The sequence below is a fragment of the Cenococcum geophilum genome (genome assembly GCF_001692895.1).
Source record: "Cenococcum geophilum 1.58 unplaced genomic scaffold K441scaffold_17, whole genome shotgun sequence".
NCBI lineage: Eukaryota > Fungi > Ascomycota > Dothideomycetes > Gloniales > Gloniaceae > Cenococcum > Cenococcum geophilum.
Window position 1 is genome coordinate 1,374,199 of NW_027137575.1, and position 18,930 is coordinate 1,393,128.

Below are 18,930 nucleotides of genomic sequence, written 5' to 3' on the forward strand. Positions count from 1 at the left end.
AAGGGCAGGGCTATGCGGTGTCAAAGAATGGTGGTAGAAGCCAAGATGCCTTTGCAGATGGCTTGCCAAGTGTTAGCGGCAATATTTCATAGGCTTATAGTGGTCGTGGGGCCTTACCCTTTTANCATGACTTTGCTAAGGGGTCCTTTGGTGCATTCCAGCCTTAATTTAAACTCTACAAGTTATAATATAGTTAAAATTAAGACTTGATTCTGATGGTACAGTTACAGAAGTTGCATTCTCAAAGTTTAATTTTCGCGATGCAGATGCATACAAGTCAAACACACGAGACGTTCTAACCTGAAGAGGAAGAATCTAAGCCTGTTTAGTGGGGAGGTGTGCAACTAGTGGTGGCCTATGTTTATTGTCAAAGTTTTTTTATTACCTCCCCGCCCACTACGTCATCACCCGACTTCCTTATATATTCTACAGAGATTCACTAGAATGTTCTAATACTTTGAAAACATTTCGATTTATCCTAGATTGCTAAGTTAAATCGGGTTAGAGCGGAAGCCGGTCTTACGGACAGCATTTTAACGGACTCTGATTCAGAAAGTATTTTACTCTACTCCTGCAAGCTCCAAGACGATTTGGGTAAAGCCTATGCCAAGATCTGCAGGTAGGTAGGTTTAAACTTTTGTGTGCGCGAAAAAGCGGAAGCCGATTCTGCATGCGACTGCGGGAGCGAATCGGGGTTTCGTCGATTGGTGCATCAGACCGGATGGGGTGGAGATTCTCAGGTGGTGTAATAATTCATTGGGTATTCTTTGTTCTTGCGATATCACCTTGGTAAAAGCCATCGCAAAGGCACCTACAAGCCACACAGAGCCTTTGTACGCAGAGCCGTACATAGAGCCGTACATAGGGCCGTACGCAGAACCGTACGCAGAGCTGCACGTAGAGACGTATGTAGAGCTATCGTACGACCATACGTAGAGCTGTAAGCAGGGCCTCTACTCAACGACGACAAATAGTGCCCTCCACCACAGAGCTTTATGTAGGGCTTCCTATAGAGCTTTATAGTTGTGTTTGAGTTGGTAGAGGCCTTTAGGGGGCCTTTAACGGTTTTTAGGTGAAGATTTATGTATCCCATGCAACGCTGGCGTCCAACGAGAGTTGGTCCGTGCGCGAACACCATTTTCAAATGCAGTCTTACCTCATCACGGCTCATTGATCCTAACGATTTGATTGGCTGATCCTTATCGATAACCGTTGGACGCGAAGCAGCGTTGCATGGGATAGCCCTATTTTAGCATTAGGACGCGGATAAAATGTAGTAGGAACTGCCACTCTACTAATAATAATAAAAGCAACCTCTGAATCGCCTCAATAAGCTGATAAACGTAACGTCGAGCTTTTATTAGTAAGGGGGTTAGTTGGTAGTAGAGTTAATAATTTGTGTATTTATATGGCGCTAACTTTTGTATGAGAATTACATACAAAATCTCGTTAACTACTAACAAAAATTCTAGATAACCCCCAGACGTCCACCACCGTAGATAATGTAATCAAGAGTTGATTAGTGGACGTCTGGTTACGAGATAAAGGGAATCGTGGAGAGGGCCTGACAGGTCAGGTATTGTAATATTGATTGATTTTGAGATTTCATACGGAATTTGAGAATAAACCATAAGATCATCCGCATTCCTATGCCTGGCCCTCTCTAACTCCATAAATGACAAGTTTCCGGATACAAATGAGGCTTTTCCAGCGCAGTTGACATACAATATGATACAATTCCTTCGCCTAAACAGCATTGCCATCCCTAGCATTTTTTCTCTACCTCCTATTCTCCTTATTCTCCTCAGCCCGTTTCTTTGCCCTGACCTCTGCTCTCCTCCTTTCGCCTCCATCAACCTTATGTCCCCTCCGCACCTCCCAGAGACCCTCTTTAATCTTGAGCCTCACGCCCAATCCCTGGGTTCCTTTAATTGGCTCAACATGCGGTCCGACGATCATCCTCGCGCCCTTAACCTTCACACCCGCCACAGGCTTAACCTTGTCCAGCGGCTCCACCGGCGTCGTACTCCCCACAGGCACATTCACGACAAGCTTCCTCGTGCCAGGCGTATGCGTCGCCGTGGCCACCATCGTCTGCCGCGAGGCCCTCCTCGCCGGCACGGGCGCCTCAACCAGTCTCATCTCCGCCACGCCGTCGTTGACGTGCTGCAGCTCGCCGCCGACGCCGTACTCGCCGTTGCGGAACTTCTCGCGCCACTGCAGCAGGTAGCGGCGGCTGCGCGCGGGCTCGACGCCTAGCTCGCGCAGCTGCTGCGAGGACAGCGTGAAGAGCGCTTCCCAGGAGGGGATCTTGGCGGCGTGTTGGGCGAGGCCGCGCCCGATTACTGTGAGGAAGGTTTGCGGGTCCGGGACAAAAGGCGTGGGAGATGGTATGGGCCGAATGGGGATGCGGTGGTGTAGGTGCCGGAGGCATTGGTGGAAGGGGTTTGAAGGTGCGGTGGTGAGTTTGAGGGTTCGTCGGAGGATCATGACTGAATGAAAGGCCTAGAAGGGTGAGTGATTAGCATTGGGTGTGGTGGAGAAAAATTGGGGTTGCGGTGTACCCCAAAGCATAAGGTTGTTGGCTTCAATGGCCTTGTGATAGAGGTGGTGGTGTTAAATGGCGTCGAAGGTCGTGCTGGAGGTGTTCCACATGGACCGAGCGAACTTTTTGAAGATGCCAAGCCATGAGGACCTCAAAGACGAATTGTGAATCGGATTCTTCAGCATCAAAGCCACACAACACCATGTTGGGAGCAGGACTATAAGCATCCAGGACCGTTTGAGGCCGTCTTTGCTTGTTCACTCTTTTTTTGTGCTCTGAAGCATGATATCGCGGAACAGCCTTCCTGAGCGCTTGACGTTCCGTCTCCCTTCGTGAATTATCTCCGCCACAGTGTTTCAATAATCAGCTCACCCTCTGAGATCCTCCTTCCTTGTACTACCGCCATGGCTTTATCACCAGCAGATGCTCCCAAGCCTGCTCTCGCCAGCGCTAGAGCGATCCCTGCAAAGGCAAAGGCGCTCACGATCTTAAATAATAGCAACAGCTCCGCTCCATCTAACGCGCCTACTCCGAGCAGCAATGGCCCCCAAGATTTGTCTGAGCAGCTTAACGCTCAGATACGACAAAATTATGTACAAGGTGGGCAGACCTGTTCTCTCAAACACCCTAGGATACCCTTTACACCATATTAACGGCTCCAAGGCGGTCGCCTCGGCGAGGGTACCTACGCGGTTGTCTACTCTGGCCACCTCGTATCTGACCCTTCCAGCCTTGTTGCTATCAAAAAGATAAAAGTAAACGCCGAATACAAAGATGGTCTCGCTATGGATGCTGTCCGTGAAGTGAAACATTTGCAAGAACTTTCTCACCCCAACATCATCAAACTACATGCCGTCTTCTCCACCCGCGACCAAAACCTCAATCTAGTCCTCGAGCACCTACCTCTTGGCGACCTTGAGACACTTTGGAAGAACAAAGACGTCAGCTACGGCCCCGCTGATGTGAAAGCATGGGCAGGGATGCTGGCACGCGCTGTGTGGTTCTGCCACGAGAACTACGTGCTGCACCGCGATATCAAGGGGAACAACTTGCTCATCGCCGCGGACGGCGAGGTCAAGCTTGCGGATTTTGGTCTTGCGCGCAGCTTCGCGGATCCGTATAGGAACATGACGTGTAACGTCATCACACGCTTCTACCGCCCGCCAGAACTACTATATGGCGCAAAGCACTACGGCGGAGCGGTCGATGTCTGGAGTATGGGCATCGTCATCGCGGAACTAGCGATCCGCGAGTTCTTCTTGCCCAGTGAGACAGATCTCGAGCAGCTGGACCGCATCGCCGAGGTGTTTGGGTCTCCGACGGAGGAGGTATGGCCTGGTGTCTCAAAGTTGGAGTACTATGTTGCTCCCTCAAAAGAACAGATTAAGCGCCCGCTGCCCCCGGCCTGGTGGAAGCAGAAATTCGGCATGCTAGGTGATGACGGTATCGACATGCTGCGGACAATGTGCACGCTAGATCCGAGGAAAAGAGCCACGGCGCGCCAGGCGCTAGAGCACCCATATTGGCAGGCGGCACCGAAACCGACACTGAAGCAGAACCTACCGCGCAATGCGGGCGGACCGAAGAAGACGGCGGAGGATTTGAAGAGGAGAGGCGGCGAGATTGAAGAGGGCAGGGCGGATAAGGTGGCCAGAAAGTTGGATTTCTCGGCCATGAAGAAGTGAGCTTGAAGAGCTGAGGAGCCGAAAATCTCAAGATGCTGGCGTCAAGGAGGACATTCTACAAGAGCGTTTTAGTCGCCATTGGCACGCCACTAAAGTAGCTCTCAAGTATGATCAAAGATCAAATTAGAGTTTAAGAAACTACGTCAATTTGTGTATAATGGAGTGTGCCAATTGCACGCAAGATGAGAATATCACGGTCAAACTGGCTTTAGAATCCGGAGCTCGACCTGCCTAGAAGGAAAGGCGTATCAATTCCAGCTTGAATAAAATCTTCAAGAGCTGAACCGCAATTTGAAGCTTGGAAATATTTCAAAGAGGATTGGATTCAAAATAGAGAGCTGAAGACCTCCAGCATGCCATCAGTAAAGTGTTAGATTTCGCTGTGCTGATTGGCAAGGTGTTAGAGATGATATTTTTCGAAAGACGCTTCGTTTACCTTCTTACACCCGGGGTTCACTTTATTTTTTCCTAGTGTAATGACAGTCTTTTTCAATAATTCGCATGCAATTTCTGCCGGTATGTGGTCAACAATGGAACTACTCGGGAACATACCTTCATTTCCCGTTCCGAGTCACAACTGGTCACATTCCAGCTTATTGCCCGGTCGACGCAAACATCACTAGAGTGCGATATGTCATCTCTATTTGTTAGTCTTTGTCCCTGAAGTTGTATCTATACCTTCTTCGCTGTGCTCAGTTTTTCACGTTGCAAATTCTGCCTTTGCCGTATGCTCATACTGTCCTCGGTTACCAAACAGGATCATATCTGAAAGTTATTCCAGCCTTATCTTACAAGCGTACTTTGGCGATAGTTTTATTGTACGAGGATACATTCACCTTATCGGAGATATAAATGCTTAAAGGCGGCGCGGTGCCTATCCCGCGTTGGATTCTGGTGTCCCGCTTTTTGCAGCTATTTTTCGCTTTCCTCATTATCGCACTCATAAGTTTATCGCTCTCTGTCAACGGTGGCGGCCCAGTGAGTTCTACTCTACACCACAAGCTATGATTTACTCTTTTTCTTATCGCAGCTACATTTTCCGTTCTATACTAACACATCAATAGCTCCAGCCGGGACTCATTCCTGTTCTGGTAATTGCACGCCTTACCATCCTACCTAGACTGGTCTTTACAACACCTCTACATTTGGCTCAACGCCGCATCTACGACCCGCGCATTGCTCTATGTATGGACGGCATTGCACTTCTCTTCTAGCTAGATGCCTTTGCCGCCCTAGCAGCATACCAGCGGATCTTCAAGGACTACGGTTTTGGTATCAGCGGGTACAGTAAACGCAATGCACATGTTCCGTTGATGGGATCAAATCGAGCAAGAGCCCTTCTAGCGACTAGAAACGACGATGGGGATATCCTAGACTGCTACGGGCACGGGAGGTGCGCGCGGACATGGAAGGCCGGGGCCGCTGCGGCGTGGTTTTCCGGCGTTGAGTTGTGAGTTACTCTATCCATTTCTCTGTAATTAAATTGAAGTAGTTGTTATTGACGCCGTTACCTTCAGCTTCTTATTCCTTTTGACGACGCTTATCTTCCTCTACTACTATCATCTCCATATGGCAGGAGACCCTATATCCGCCACTAGCGGTACTCGCAAGACTGAGCAGGGAGCTATCGTTGGCGCCTCTCCCAGAGCAGGAGCCACTACTGCGGCTACCAGGCCCGGAGAATACCCAATGCATTCCGTTCCTGAGAATGGCGAACCCGCCAGCACGCGTGCTGGCATGCGCACGGGTGTCCATAGTGGGCCTAGAATTGTGGAAGGTGGGCCTGACGCAACTAGCGGGGCTAGAGGCACCACTGGAGCCCATGCAGGACAGAACGCGACTATGCCATATCCAAATCTTGATTTATTAATTTCTTCCTTTTCCCTATGGTAGGCGCGCTTGAGAAAGGGCTTCGTTGAGCTATCAAGAAGACTTAGGGTACGTAGTGATAGTTTTACTTATTAGAGACTCGGAGTTTTAAATCGATATATATGATGATTTGGATTGGTATGGCAAAATCGGACTGGATCTGAGTGAGCTCTTTAAAGTTACACTTTCGATATCTCCTACACAGCTATTTCAAGCAATGGAAAACAAATACATGTGCAGTCAAAGCGAAACTAGCCAACCCACCATATCTCAGCCTTTCAGTTTTACCAAATGCCTAGTAAGTTGTATCTCGATTTTATAATGGATGTAGCTCTCAAAAACATCTAACTAAAACTCACTGGCAGTCTACGCGCGCTGGAGCCACAATGACGAACCCAAATCAAACAGTTGGCATGGTAAAGGCATTGGGACCGTAGCACACTACTCTGACATCGGATTCTATGGGATGTATACCGATAGCGGAGTGCTTGTAACTGCTCATTGGTGGCTAAGCCACCGCCACAGGTGCATATACTGCCACCGACGGCCGGCCGTATTTTCAGCCTTGTCCCTTGCGTGTTCTATGGCCAGTTATAGTCTAGAAGTTTTATGTCTAGAAGCATCTCCGGTAATCGATCTCGCAACTCGGCACGATTTGACTTGTCAAACGTCAATTTCAATACTACAGCTCACCACCTGCAGACGGAAGAAGAAAATTGAACCCTAGCGCAGCCTGCTTGTTTTTTTTTTGTCTTTAGACCTTTTAAGAGTCAAGCAGGCTAAAGTTTTACAGTAGTCATGCATTTTATTCTCGTCCCTTTTTCCGGGCTATCCTGACTGGAGTTTCTCTTAGATATCTTCTTGAAAGCCACTCTCCGTAATTGCAACTCGGTTAAATCCAGTTTCAATACGGAATACCCCCCTGCATATAAAGTTGAAGCTCCTGGACAGTCCTAAAGGCCTGAATTCCTTCGGAATGGCTCCTATTATAAGTTCCAGGGCCTTCCTGACATGTCTTTCTCTCCTTTTTCAATGTGTACAAGCACGGAAGGGTTGCGATCCGCCAACTCCTCTGAACGTTACTTATAAGCCAGACTTCGCAGCTTGCTTAGCCACCGTCAATCAAATGATCAATACCACCTTCATCGATCAGGCCAAGTTAAATCAATGGAACGAGAGTGGGTGCTTTGATGGAGATCCAACAAACGGCGTACTCTCACTCTCGGGTTGCTACCACATTTGCGGCAAGACATATGACCTATGGCCATGGAAGGACACATTCGATCGCCTTTCGCTTTGGATCCTCCCAGCGATTATCTTAATATCTCACCTTTCTTTCCCCCCGCTGCGTTGGTATAACTACGTCTTTGTCATTCTGCGCGCTATCGGCAATCCAATTGACAGTCTTCGGAGCCTCTTGACACGGCTCGAGACGCATCGACGGCTCCGTCGCGTTGCTAAGAGCACTTTTTCCAGGGAGCTCCAAGTTTCAGAGCAAGTCGCAACTGTTTTCGCAGCTTACGAGGAGCTCGGCTGGCAGGATGTATCAGAACACTTCAAGAAAAGTTGCCAAGCTAAGGAACTTGATGAGCAGGAAATACGCATCATCAGACAAGCCAGTTATGAGTTGTCTTCGATGCGACTGGTCTCGATGCCTTCAACTCTAGTCGCTATCATAACCCTAGTCGGAACTCTTGCAACGGCGATTATTCGAACAATCAAACAGGTGGAGCTGGAAAATACTCGAGTTTCCAATGAGACGGCCCACACCATCGCAGTAGTCTGCATTCTCTTCGTTTCAATACCGCAAGCATGGCTCAGTTCCAGACTTGGAACTTTTACGACAGTCTCCAGCGCAATAATCGCAATGAATACTATGAACAAGAGGTTGTGGTGTATAGGGAATAAACGCAAAATACGGCTTTTTCCTCGTCTACAACTTACGAGTTGCCCTTTATCGACCCCTTCCTGCCATCCGCGGCTCTTCCCATGCCTTCTACAGCTCAGCTTGACAGGTAGTGAGGAGCATTCAACCAATATATATCGCCAAAGCTGGCCGAAAATGGCAAGCTACTTAGGCATGAACAGCTCTTGGCGCCCATGCAAGCACATGCATGTGGATTCGCGTGGGCCAAGGCCTTATCAACTACTGTTTATCAGTTTCGTCTGGGTCGCCTTTGGGGCATGCACGCCGGCTATTTTCCTCTCCGCCACGAACCGTGCGAATAAGATACCAGTAGGCCCTGGCTGCCGCTCTCTGACATGGATGGGGATTTTAGGGGTCTGGATTTTTAGTTTCTTATGCGACTACGTCCTTCGATGGTACCTCTACTACTCCTCCATCCTGCCAAAACCAACCGATAAACTCAGGTGGCTTTGGCGATGTTCTCTTGTTAAAGATGGAGTCGTTACTAGTGGTATAATAGCCGCGATCTTGACCGTTCAAGTTGGACGTTACAACTCCTGTTGGTGTCGGGCGTCCTTTGCCCCTACGGTGACACTGGTGCCTTATACGACCACTCAGTGGAAGGCGGCGCAGGCTCTGTGGGCAGCCATTCCTTCGTGTGGCCTCATTATCATCCTCGGACTTGTTTTGTTTGTTGAATGGCGGGGAACGGAGCCCAAAGGTTCATTTGTATGGGTTTCCTCAAAGCATGGAAGCCCTTTGTGTAAGAGCGAAGAGCAGATGCGGAAGGAATTAAATTTGCTTGCATGGTGATGATCTTAGTTTATGGCAGGGATCCCAATAATCGATGTAATCATAATCGACACCTAGATTTCAATTATCTGATAATTAAGGCCTTCGATTTCGACTATATTATATAGATTATAACCCAGTGTGTCCAATAGCTAGCGTCGCTGCCAGCGACGCTGCCAAGAAGCTGATAATATAAGCAGCCAGCGAGCGGTCTTTATTTTTAGAGTCAGCGAGCGGTGAAGTCACAGCGCGCTATCAGCTCGCTGCCTTAGTAGTAAGGTAAGGAAGAATTTTTGGTGTCTTAAAGCTTTTTATAGATTATAAGGATATTCGGCCGATATTTAGAGGATTAGCTATACGCCAAGCAGTAAGAAACCCCTGGGAAACTCTCGCTTATCTATAGTAAATATAGCATTTTCCCCGATTTCTCTATGCACGCGTAAGGGTCCTCTACTTAATATCTCACTAAAAGTTAACTACTACTATATAAAGAACCTTACTTTCTACGCGTTAACCAGGTAGTAGAGCTTCCTCTTTTACTTCTTCTTTATCGTCTCTACAATCTACGCGTTAATTAAGCTCTTTAATATCTAGGCTTCGTTAATTAACTACTTCTCCCCTTTTAATTAATAATAATACTAAATTAGGCGATTAAAACAATTTTTCCTCCACTGGTATATTATAAAAGCCTCCTCTAGCTAATTAGAACTACGGCTATGTCTTTCCTATTAACTAGGATAATCTCTACCTATAAAAGCATGGTAAGCTTACTAGCAAATATAGATACTAGGTTCTTTATAAGCGGTTAATATCTAGTAAAGCTTTAATATTAGCTATTTAGCAGTATAGAGCAGACCTTTTTTAGGATAGTCCTATAGGTATAAAGAGACTCTAGCTATATAGAATCTGCTACCTAGCTTAAAAACAAAGTTCTTTACTTATAATTAACGGCAACGATTATATTATTGGCCATTTAAAATTAAAGTATAATATTAATATAGGCCCTAGAGGCTATAAGAGTAATATATAATCACTAATTCCGTTAAGCCCGTTTAAAGTAGCCGCTTAAGCTTTATTTGCTTTAGGAGGTAGCTATAAACGCCAGCTGTTTTAGGCAGCTAGCTATATTTAAGCATATATTAATTAAACAATTCTATAGAATATTACCTTTTGTTAAGCCACTAGTACTTATACGCGCGCCCTACTTATATTTAATTGTCCTTAGATATAGGAGTGTCTTATAAAGGCGCCTATGTTATTAAGCGATTGGATTAAAGCCTTATTTAAATAGCGATATATTAGTATTAAAGACCTCCTTCTTACCGCGCTTAGTAAAATCCACCTTAGCTATAATATCTAGACGTCTATAAATAGAATGTTACTACTTAGTATAGTGGCTTATTTCATTAATAAAGACGGTAAGCTTTAATTAGTACTTTTAGGGCTTTTACGGCTGCGAGGATTATATACTACTAAGAATATTATAACGGCTTTAGCGGAGGTAATTAAAAAGTATTAATTTAATTATAAGCTTGGTTGCTTAATAACTAATAATGCTAGTAATAATAATAACCTTTATACTTATCTTTTACAAAGCCTCTTAGTGCCTAAAAAGGAATGGCTTTGGTGCGCTAGTTATATTATTAACCTTATTATTAAGGCCCTAATATATAGCAAAGGCGTAGGCAAGCTTAAATACCTTCTAATTAGTGTAAGTAACTAAGTTAAATTCAACCTTATACGGCAGAAAGGCTTTATGGGCAAGGTTTATAATATTATTAAATACATTATGCGATTAATAGGACGCCGTAAGGACTTCGCTAAGAATTAGCTTAATGCCTATATAGAGGATAAGCTATTTAATTATATAGAGCTTATGCTTATTAAGGACGGAGGTGTTTAGTAGAATTCTACCTATTTTATACTCTATTACGTATTACTTCTTTATAAAGCAATTAATAAATATCTGCTTACTTAGAGGAAACTAGCTAATAATAGCTACGATCTAACGTAGGACTCGCTTACTAATGACGATTGGAAGCAGGTAGAGTAGCTTATTAAGATCCTAAAGCCTTTTATATTAGCCATTAAGCGTATAAAAGGTAACGCTAATAGCCCTAGTGTTAAAGGCTTATATAGCGCTTTATAGGAGTCAATTACTAATATAGAGCTCCTTTATTAAATTCTCTAGCAAACTTAGTAAAGCCTTAAGAACAAAAGCAACTCCTTCCTTAAATTGGGCGTTAATATAGCTATCTAAAAGATTAATAAATATTTTAATAAAATAAAGGATAAGAGCCCTTACTACTTTACCGCAGTAATCCTTTATCCGTTACTTAAACGAGCCTACTTTCGCGATAAATAGAAACGGTGGCCTTAATAGTGGAAGCACGCTAAGTGGTGTATAGAAACTATATTTGCTAACTATATTAATAATTAAGAAGATAAGGAAGATAAGGAACCAGTTAAGCTATAATATAGGAAGGTTCCTTATAAATCTAATAACAATTTAGCTGATAAATATACGCAGTCGTTAGTTATAGATAAGAGCCTTATATTCTCTAGGCGCAGTTAAAAGCATATTAAGCTCGCTAGTGAGCTTAATTACTACTACAACGCAGGCCTTAAGCTCATTAAGATCTATACTAATAATGGCGATAAGGTAAATAATGTTATTCCTAACCCTCTTACCTGGTAGCTTAAAGTTAGTTAAATCCTCTATCTAACGCTTACTAAGATTGCTCTTAATATCTTCTCTATACTAGCTATAAGCTCTATATATAAACAAGTCTTTAGTTAAGCTAAAAAGATTGTTACTAATAAGCGTAATAGACTATCGGCCGATATAATTAAAGCAAATTAATATCAGAAATGGTGGCTGCTTAAAGGCCTTTTATTAAGCAGTTTAATTAACTACATTAATACTAATAGAGCCTTAACTACGCCCTAGTTAATAAGCTTTAATATTAATCTTACTGGCTATAAGCTTCATGCGGAGGCAGAAACACTAGCTTAGTAAGCTTCTTTTACTTAAGCTTTATATTAAATTAAAATTTAATATAAAAATAGAGCCTCCGGAGCCCTTACTACCTTCCTTATTACCTACCTTATTTAAGCCTCTATACGCGCTAAGCGGTTTCTATTATATTTAAACACTATACTAGATAAATTAAGGAGGATTTTTAATTAGGTAATGTCAATATTATATATATAGAGGTTCTGCCAAAAAATCTAATGTAAAACACTATTCAATCCCTATAATTTGCCTAATTAGGAAATTAGGCTGACAGCAAACAGCGAGCCTGCCTATTTTAGTGCAGCGAACAGCAAGCGATTTAATTGGTGGCCCTAGCTCTCGCTCGCTGCCAAGAAGCTCGCTGGGCGCTGGCTGTTGGACACACTGTTATAACCATTATATAACGATTATCTAATACACTAAGGAGAAGTCAGTAGGAGCGCTTAAGTATAGGATAAAAGCCTGCGGAAGTCTCTACTTACTACTAATTACTACCGCGCCTGCTAAATATCTAAAAGAGAAAGTCGGTAATAGACTTCTAGTATCAGTTATACTCCCATTCATCCTCCGGTAACTTAATTAAGTTATTAACCGTATTGCCCTTTATCTTATTTAATTCTTTAATATCTAATACCTTAGCGGCTACGTCAATTATTATAAAGCCACCTGCCTTTACTACCTAATGAATTTAGCTCTTTAAGCACTCCGTTTATTCTACTACCTCTACTCTAAGCCTTAAGCGTTGCCATAATATTATTTAACGTGTATAACGGAACCTTATAGCAGGAACTACGATGGGCTCGTTAATAGGCTAGGTGTATAGGAAATGCAAAGACAGTAGTCAACAACGTAATAATAACTGGTGGAGTAGTTGCCCAATAGATTAACTCTAATTATATTCTAAGAATTACTACAAGGAAGGAACTATCTAGGTAGGGACTAAGGGTCCTTAAATACACAACCGTACTCCTATAAAATCCTCCTTATACGTAAGGTACGTATACTCTATCTACTCTATCACAGATTATATAGATCCTATAGATTATACAGATTACATTATATAACCTTAGTTACTATTCCTCGTTACATAGCTCTACCAGATCTATCCTAGACCGTACTCTTATTAACCAACTAGCTTCTTCCAACTCCTCTCCTAGTAGTTATAATATTGTACTTAAAGCGTCCGTAACACCATCTCCCTCCTCTTTATCTTTATCCTTAAAGATCCTTAACATCTCTAAGTCGTTTACTAGAGGTATAATATCCGTCTAATTAATTTAGTTAATATTATTACTCATTATACCTAAAGCAATTTCTTCTTCTTTAACCCTTTATTATGCGCGTACAATTGCCTCTATACTATTGCTAGGTAAAATAATACCGTCTCTATATTCTCGTTATGTAAAAGAAGGGTTAGTTTATATTACTCTAGCAAGTCCTTTATCTTAGTAACCTTCCTCTTATTTAGAGTGCACTAAAGTAAACATTTAATCGTCCTACGACATTCGCTTTATTCCTAACGCTAAGTATACGCGTCTTATAACTCTTAATAGTCTTTAAGTTCCCTAAGTAATTTATTATAGGGTCTTATATTTAATCTGCTGCTGCGAAGCTTAATAATAAGCTCTCGGTTATATTGGCAGAACTTCGCCGTTCTTAAGATGCTGAGAAAGAGGCCGCTAATACTTAACAACGGGCCCTCAAATCTCGTCTTGCTACGTCTACTCGGCTAATTTGTCTTAAAAAAGTGCATAAGAAGGTTCGTTTTAAGGAGTAGAAACTTATAAAATAAGGTTTACAGAAACTAGGTAATAAGAGAACTAACTCTCCTCCTATAGTAAAGGAAACAACTCTAAGTAGTTTAGCAGTCGCTCTTCCTAGATCCCCCTTAGGTAACTTATTCTTTAACAATCCTTCTTTATTAATATTACCTAACCTATTTTCTTCCGATACTCCTATACCTTTCCTATAGCATTCTTTAAATTCTCTAGTAGCTCCTAAGTAGTCTTAATATAGCCTATCCACTTAACCTTATACCATATTTTATTGTTAATATCCTTATAACTAATAATCTTTAAAACTTACTATTTATCTTCTTCCTAACCTCTATACGTATCTACTTTATAAACTAGTGGCTTAACATTCCTATATACTAGCTCTAGCATCGCGATATATTATATAGGGTAGATCTTCATTTTAGCTAGTAGGTTTAACTTAAATATAACCAGTAAAATCCTCTATATAATTTTAAAAGGTCCTAGTCTAATATAGTCTAACTCCTTACTTAGTCGTTAACTCTTAAAATTTTTATATAGTAGCTATATTTTATCTCCCTTCTTAAGATCTAGTCCCTTAGATCTCTTAGCATTATAGTATTTTTTTTATTCTTTGCTATACTACCTTAGCTATTTCCGTAAGGTTTATATAAAGATTTATTAAAGTCTCCATCCTTTACTTAACTCTATTACTTATTTTCTTTACTTAACATAGCAATAATAATGTTCTTAACTTATATCTATAATTCGCCTTAAATAGTAACGTACCTATTCCTTCTTATAGTGTTGCATTATATATAAACTATATAACTAGTAATAACAATACCTAATTATTCTATGCATAATTAATATAATACCTTAAATACTGCTCTAGTGTCTAGTTTAGTCTTTCTATTTAACCATCTGTCTGCGGATAATATACGGTAAAAGTTACTACTTAAACTCCTTATTCCGCTAAGAATACCTCCTAAAATACTACTATAAATCTTAGATCTCTATCTAATATAATTTTATTTAGTACTCTATATCTTATAAACACTTCCTTAATATAGATTCTAGCAATATCTTCCGCTAAGATTTCTTCCATGCATACTATAAAGTATCCCTACTTTATAAGCTTATCTACTATTACTAAAATTACGTTATAATCTTATCTGGTAATAGGATCTCTTAACTTTAATAACTTAACAATAAAGTCCTATAATATAACCTCCTATAGTCTTTCTAGTATTTTAACAGGTTATAGCCCTCCATACGGCTTATATCTTATTAGTTTATTCCTTTAACAATTTAAACACTCTTTAATGACCTTCCTAGCTATCCTTTAAATTCCGTTAATAATATACTCCTCCTAAAGTCTTAATACTAAGCCTATAACTCCGTTGTGTTCTTAAGTTAGTCCCTTATAAAAGTCCTTTATAAACTACTCTACTATACTTCTTAGGATATACTTTACTTCTTAGTTTTTGTATATATCTAATTATAGATCTTCTAACTATACTTTTAGAATTCTTTATACCTAAAAGCTTTCTAGTATCTTATAGACCTTTTCTAACTTATTTTCTTAAGTTGCTATAATCTTTAGATAATTATACCTAATTAGTTTATCTATATCTTTTCGCAGTAAAGCCCCTAATAGCTTATCATCATTTTATAGTTTAGCCTTTTAACTTAACGCATCAGCTCGCGTATTATCTATACCCTTAGTATACTAAATCTTAAAATAGTATTCTGTAAGCATCTCTACCCATCTAACCTATCTTTAGTTAAGTTCCTTTATTATTAGGAATCCTATTAGGTTCTTATAATCCGTTTTAACTATAAATAGTTTTTTATACCTTATAAAAATGCTCTTTATTCCTTTAGTACTATAACTATACCTAACAACTCCTTATTATAGATGTTATAGTTCAACTCTAGTAATATTATCTTCCGACTATAATATGCCACTAAATACTATTTATTTAGATGCCTTTATATAAAACATACTCCTAATATAAAGTCTAATGCATCTATTTCTACAACCGTCTCTAGTTTTAGTTAATAGATCTTAAGAACTAGCTCCTAGGTAAATAACTCCTTAACTTTCCTAAAGAGTTCTTACTGTTCCTCTCCCCATGCCCATAGTTCTTCTTTCTTCGTTAATTACGTAAATAGTTTAATATCTTTTAACTATTGCGCTATAAACCTTCTGCAGTAATTGCAAAACCCTAAAAACAATCTTAACTACGTAACGTTCTCTAGTTCTTACCAATTCACTATAGCCTTAATCTTCTTTAGATCTATACTAAGTTGGCCTAGTTTAATAATAAATCCAATAAAATCGGTCTTCCTAGTAAAGAACTCGCATTTATTCTTCTTATAGTCTTTTTAAAACCCATTTAATATATTCTCCATATTCTTCCTTATTTATTAAATAGATAATAATATCGTTAAGGTATACCATAACAAATTTATCCAAATGTTTTCCTAATACATTGTTAATACGCTTCTAGAACATTGCTAGTACGTTTATAAGCCCAAATTATATAACTAATAGTTTATATAGTCCTTCCTTTAACCTAAAGGCTGCCTTCTATTTATCGCCTTCCTTAATTCTAATCTAATGGTACACCCATCTTAGATCTATCTTCGTAAAGATTTACACATTGCCTATCCTATCTTAGATTTCGCTAATTAAGGGTAAAGGATACCTATCCTTTTTAGTAATACTATTTAACTGTTTATAGTTAATACACAGCCTTAGTTTACCATTCTTCTTTAGTACGAACAGTACTAAATATCCCGCTAATAACTATAATAGTCTAATATATCCCTTTCATAGGTTTTCTTAGATAAACTCTTTTAATACTCTACCTTCTTCTTCGGTAAGCTTATAGATTAGAAAAAACCTTAAACTTATTCCTTCTTCTAATTCTATCTTATAGTCCCATGCTATATACTCTAACAGCTTTTTACTTTTAGGTAACTATAGTTTCTTACCATACTTATAGTATCTCTTTAGTACATAGCTTAGCCCTTTTTCCGTTTCTTTATAGGTTGCTCCTACTTAGTACTATACCAACTTAGCTTATTATTACATCTTACGGCGTTAAGTATCCCTAATATTAACCTAACCTATAATCCAATCAATCTTTAGATTATATTCCTGTAACTAAGGCATTCTTAGTACTACCTTATTATTCCCCAATAGTAATATATCGAAAGACATCTTAATTTATCTCCCTTTAATAGTTAGCTAAATAGGTCCTATTTTAAGATTAATAATACCTCCTCCATAGGCTATCGGATCTCCTAAAATTATCACTAATAGGTAAAGACGTTCCTTCTATCTATATAGTAACCCCATTTTTTTTTAACTACTACTAGTAAGATATAGTTCCTTATTACTCCACTATCTATTAATGCCTTAAACTATTAATCTTACCATTTAACTCGTAAATTTAGGTATTATCCTTAAATTCCTTTAAGGGTCTAAGGCTCTACCACTAGCTCCCTCTAATCCCATAGGCCTCTACTTTTCCCAACTATTAGCTACTAGATCCTATTTATACTTAATTTAACTTAGGCCAATACTTAGTTCGTTTTTTATCTTTAATATGCTATAAATAGGTATTCTCTAAATATTCCCACCATTATCGTCCATCTAGGCATTCTTCCGTAAGAAATCTTCCTAGTTAAAATATTAAGTCTCTTTATTCTTAAACTTCTACTAGATACCAACTATATATATACTTAGCATTTTAATACTTCGCCTCGTCCGTCATCTAATATATCCTTATTAAATACTTCCAATTTTTATCCTTTAGTGCTCTATATATGTTACACATATTATCCATATATACTATCCACAATAGTATATAATATACTTAGTATCTTAGGTTAACTCTCAGCTTATCTTTATCCTTAAGTTTAAACCTTTCTTATATTAATCTAAGCGTTGCAACTTTATTTACAGGTACTAAGATTCGCCTTTCACTTCTCTAATCCTCTAATTACTCCTCTAGATCCTTTAATATTATAATTAAGGCCCCCTTAATATAAGTTATAGCCTTCTCTATAATTAAATAGTCTTAAACAACCTTTTCATCCAACTATATATAGAAATCTTCCCACTTATCATTGTGTCGTTACCTATACTACTTTTAATACAGCTACTTAAGTATATATAGTTCGTCCGTAAGAAAATATCTCTTTATTACTACATTATAACAGCCTTTAGTATATCATTCCTCGAACCTAGTAGGAATCCCTAAATCCTCTTCTTATTCCAGTTTAATAAGCCACTTAGCTTTTAATGTACCTACTCTAGGCCTATTAGTAATTCTTCGTACTAGCGCTCTATCCCTTATACGTCCCAATATACTAAATTTCTTATCTAGTTTCTATTCTTACCATAAGGTAATTCTTACTCTAAATTCCTCTATAGTTTCCTTTATATTGCGTCTCGTAAGTAAATCCTTAAAGTCTTCTTACTTCTTAATCTTAGTATTAACTTTTCAATCTTTAGGCCAAACACTACGTTCCCCTAGTAAGTCTTCTAGGTCTATATATCTGTCTCCTAATCTAATCACTATTTACGCTATAGATTCTCTAATCTATAAAGAAGCTCCTTGCCTCTTACTTATAGGTGTCCTAATTTATACTCCAAATTCTTAATCCCTTAAATTCTTTAATCCTAAGCTTACTTTTAACTTAAGTTTAGCTCCCGCCTTAGTCCAACTAGGCGTCTATAGTATTCTCATCTCGTCTTAAGAGTCTTATGCTATTAGGAATTCTTATCCCAAGCTCATTCATATATCTTTAAACTAAGCTACTACCCTACTCTATCGGTTTTCGTCTATTATGGGTCCTTAGGTATACCTTATCTCACTTTAAAAATCTTAGTTATCTCTTATCTCGTCTTAAAAATCTTAAGCCTTTAGCCTTTTACCTTTATTAAGTGCTAAAGTAGTTTGCTATCCTACTTCTCTTACATCTTATAAAGCAATAGACATTATATCTAGTAGGGTTTCAATCCCTACTAATGTTCCCTATTCTATAGTGGAATTATCCTCTACCTTTAGTATAACATCTCTAAGGTCTATATACTTCTAGTAAGCTGCTTTTATTACCTTATTATTATAAAATGTTTCGCCTACGTTAAATTTATTATCCTTAATATCCGATCTGCAAACTAGTTCATTAGTTCCTCTATATCCTATAAGTATTAGCTCCTATAGCCAATAGCTTACGCCATACTTAGCGTCTTTATAAATTTGGTATACGTTATTATAACAAAACGCAAAACTTCTAATTAAACATTCTTTTATTCCTTATAGTACACTATTATCCCTCTATAC

General features: G+C 39.7%; 4 protein-coding genes across 4 annotated transcripts; 3 read left to right on the forward strand and 1 right to left on the reverse strand.

The window, feature by feature from the left end:
* Positions 1-1,410: 1,410 nt before the first annotated feature.
* Positions 1,411-2,490, reverse strand: K441DRAFT_635024 (mitochondrial 37S ribosomal protein mS41; the record flags this gene model as incomplete). The annotated part of the gene is made up of 1 exon (XM_067646421.1): positions 1,411-2,490. The coding sequence occupies one exon, from the start codon at positions 2,488-2,490 to the stop codon at positions 1,780-1,782; it is 711 nt and encodes a 236-aa protein (XP_067504857.1). The 3' UTR covers positions 1,411-1,779.
* Positions 2,491-2,949: 459 nt separating this feature from the next.
* On the forward strand, positions 2,950-4,230 carry K441DRAFT_556882 (kinase-like protein; the record flags this gene model as incomplete). The annotated part of the gene is made up of 2 exons (XM_067643350.1): positions 2,950-3,145; positions 3,209-4,230. 2 exons carry the CDS (start codon positions 2,950-2,952, stop codon positions 4,228-4,230), a joined length of 1,218 nt encoding a protein of 405 aa, XP_067504858.1.
* Positions 4,231-5,442: 1,212 nt separating this feature from the next.
* On the forward strand, positions 5,443-6,512 carry K441DRAFT_80209 (uncharacterized protein). Its single transcript, XM_067654459.1, has 2 exons — positions 5,443-5,680; positions 5,748-6,512. The coding sequence occupies exons 1-2, from the start codon at positions 5,544-5,546 to the stop codon at positions 6,121-6,123; spliced, it is 513 nt and encodes a 170-aa protein (XP_067504859.1). The 5' UTR covers positions 5,443-5,543; the 3' UTR covers positions 6,124-6,512.
* Positions 6,513-6,951: 439 nt separating this feature from the next.
* K441DRAFT_80194 (uncharacterized protein) lies at positions 6,952-8,905 on the forward strand. Its single transcript, XM_067654458.1, has one exon. It carries the CDS (start codon positions 7,076-7,078, stop codon positions 8,816-8,818), a length of 1,743 nt encoding a protein of 580 aa, XP_067504860.1. The 5' UTR covers positions 6,952-7,075; the 3' UTR covers positions 8,819-8,905.
* Positions 8,906-18,930: the final 10,025 nt, after the last annotated feature.

Bases quoted from the DNA above. Each gene is read 5' to 3' on its own strand.
- K441DRAFT_80209 (XM_067654459.1), top strand. From the start codon at position 5,544: ATGGGATCAAATCGAGCAAGAGCCCTTCTAGCGACTAGAAACGACGAT. The intron at 5,681-5,747 runs GTGAGTTACTCT...CGTTACCTTCAG, and splicing joins TGGTTTTCCGGCGTTGAGTT to CTTCTTATTCCTTTTGACGA.
- K441DRAFT_80194 (XM_067654458.1), top strand. From the start codon at position 7,076: ATGGCTCCTATTATAAGTTCCAGGGCCTTCCTGACATGTCTTTCTCTC.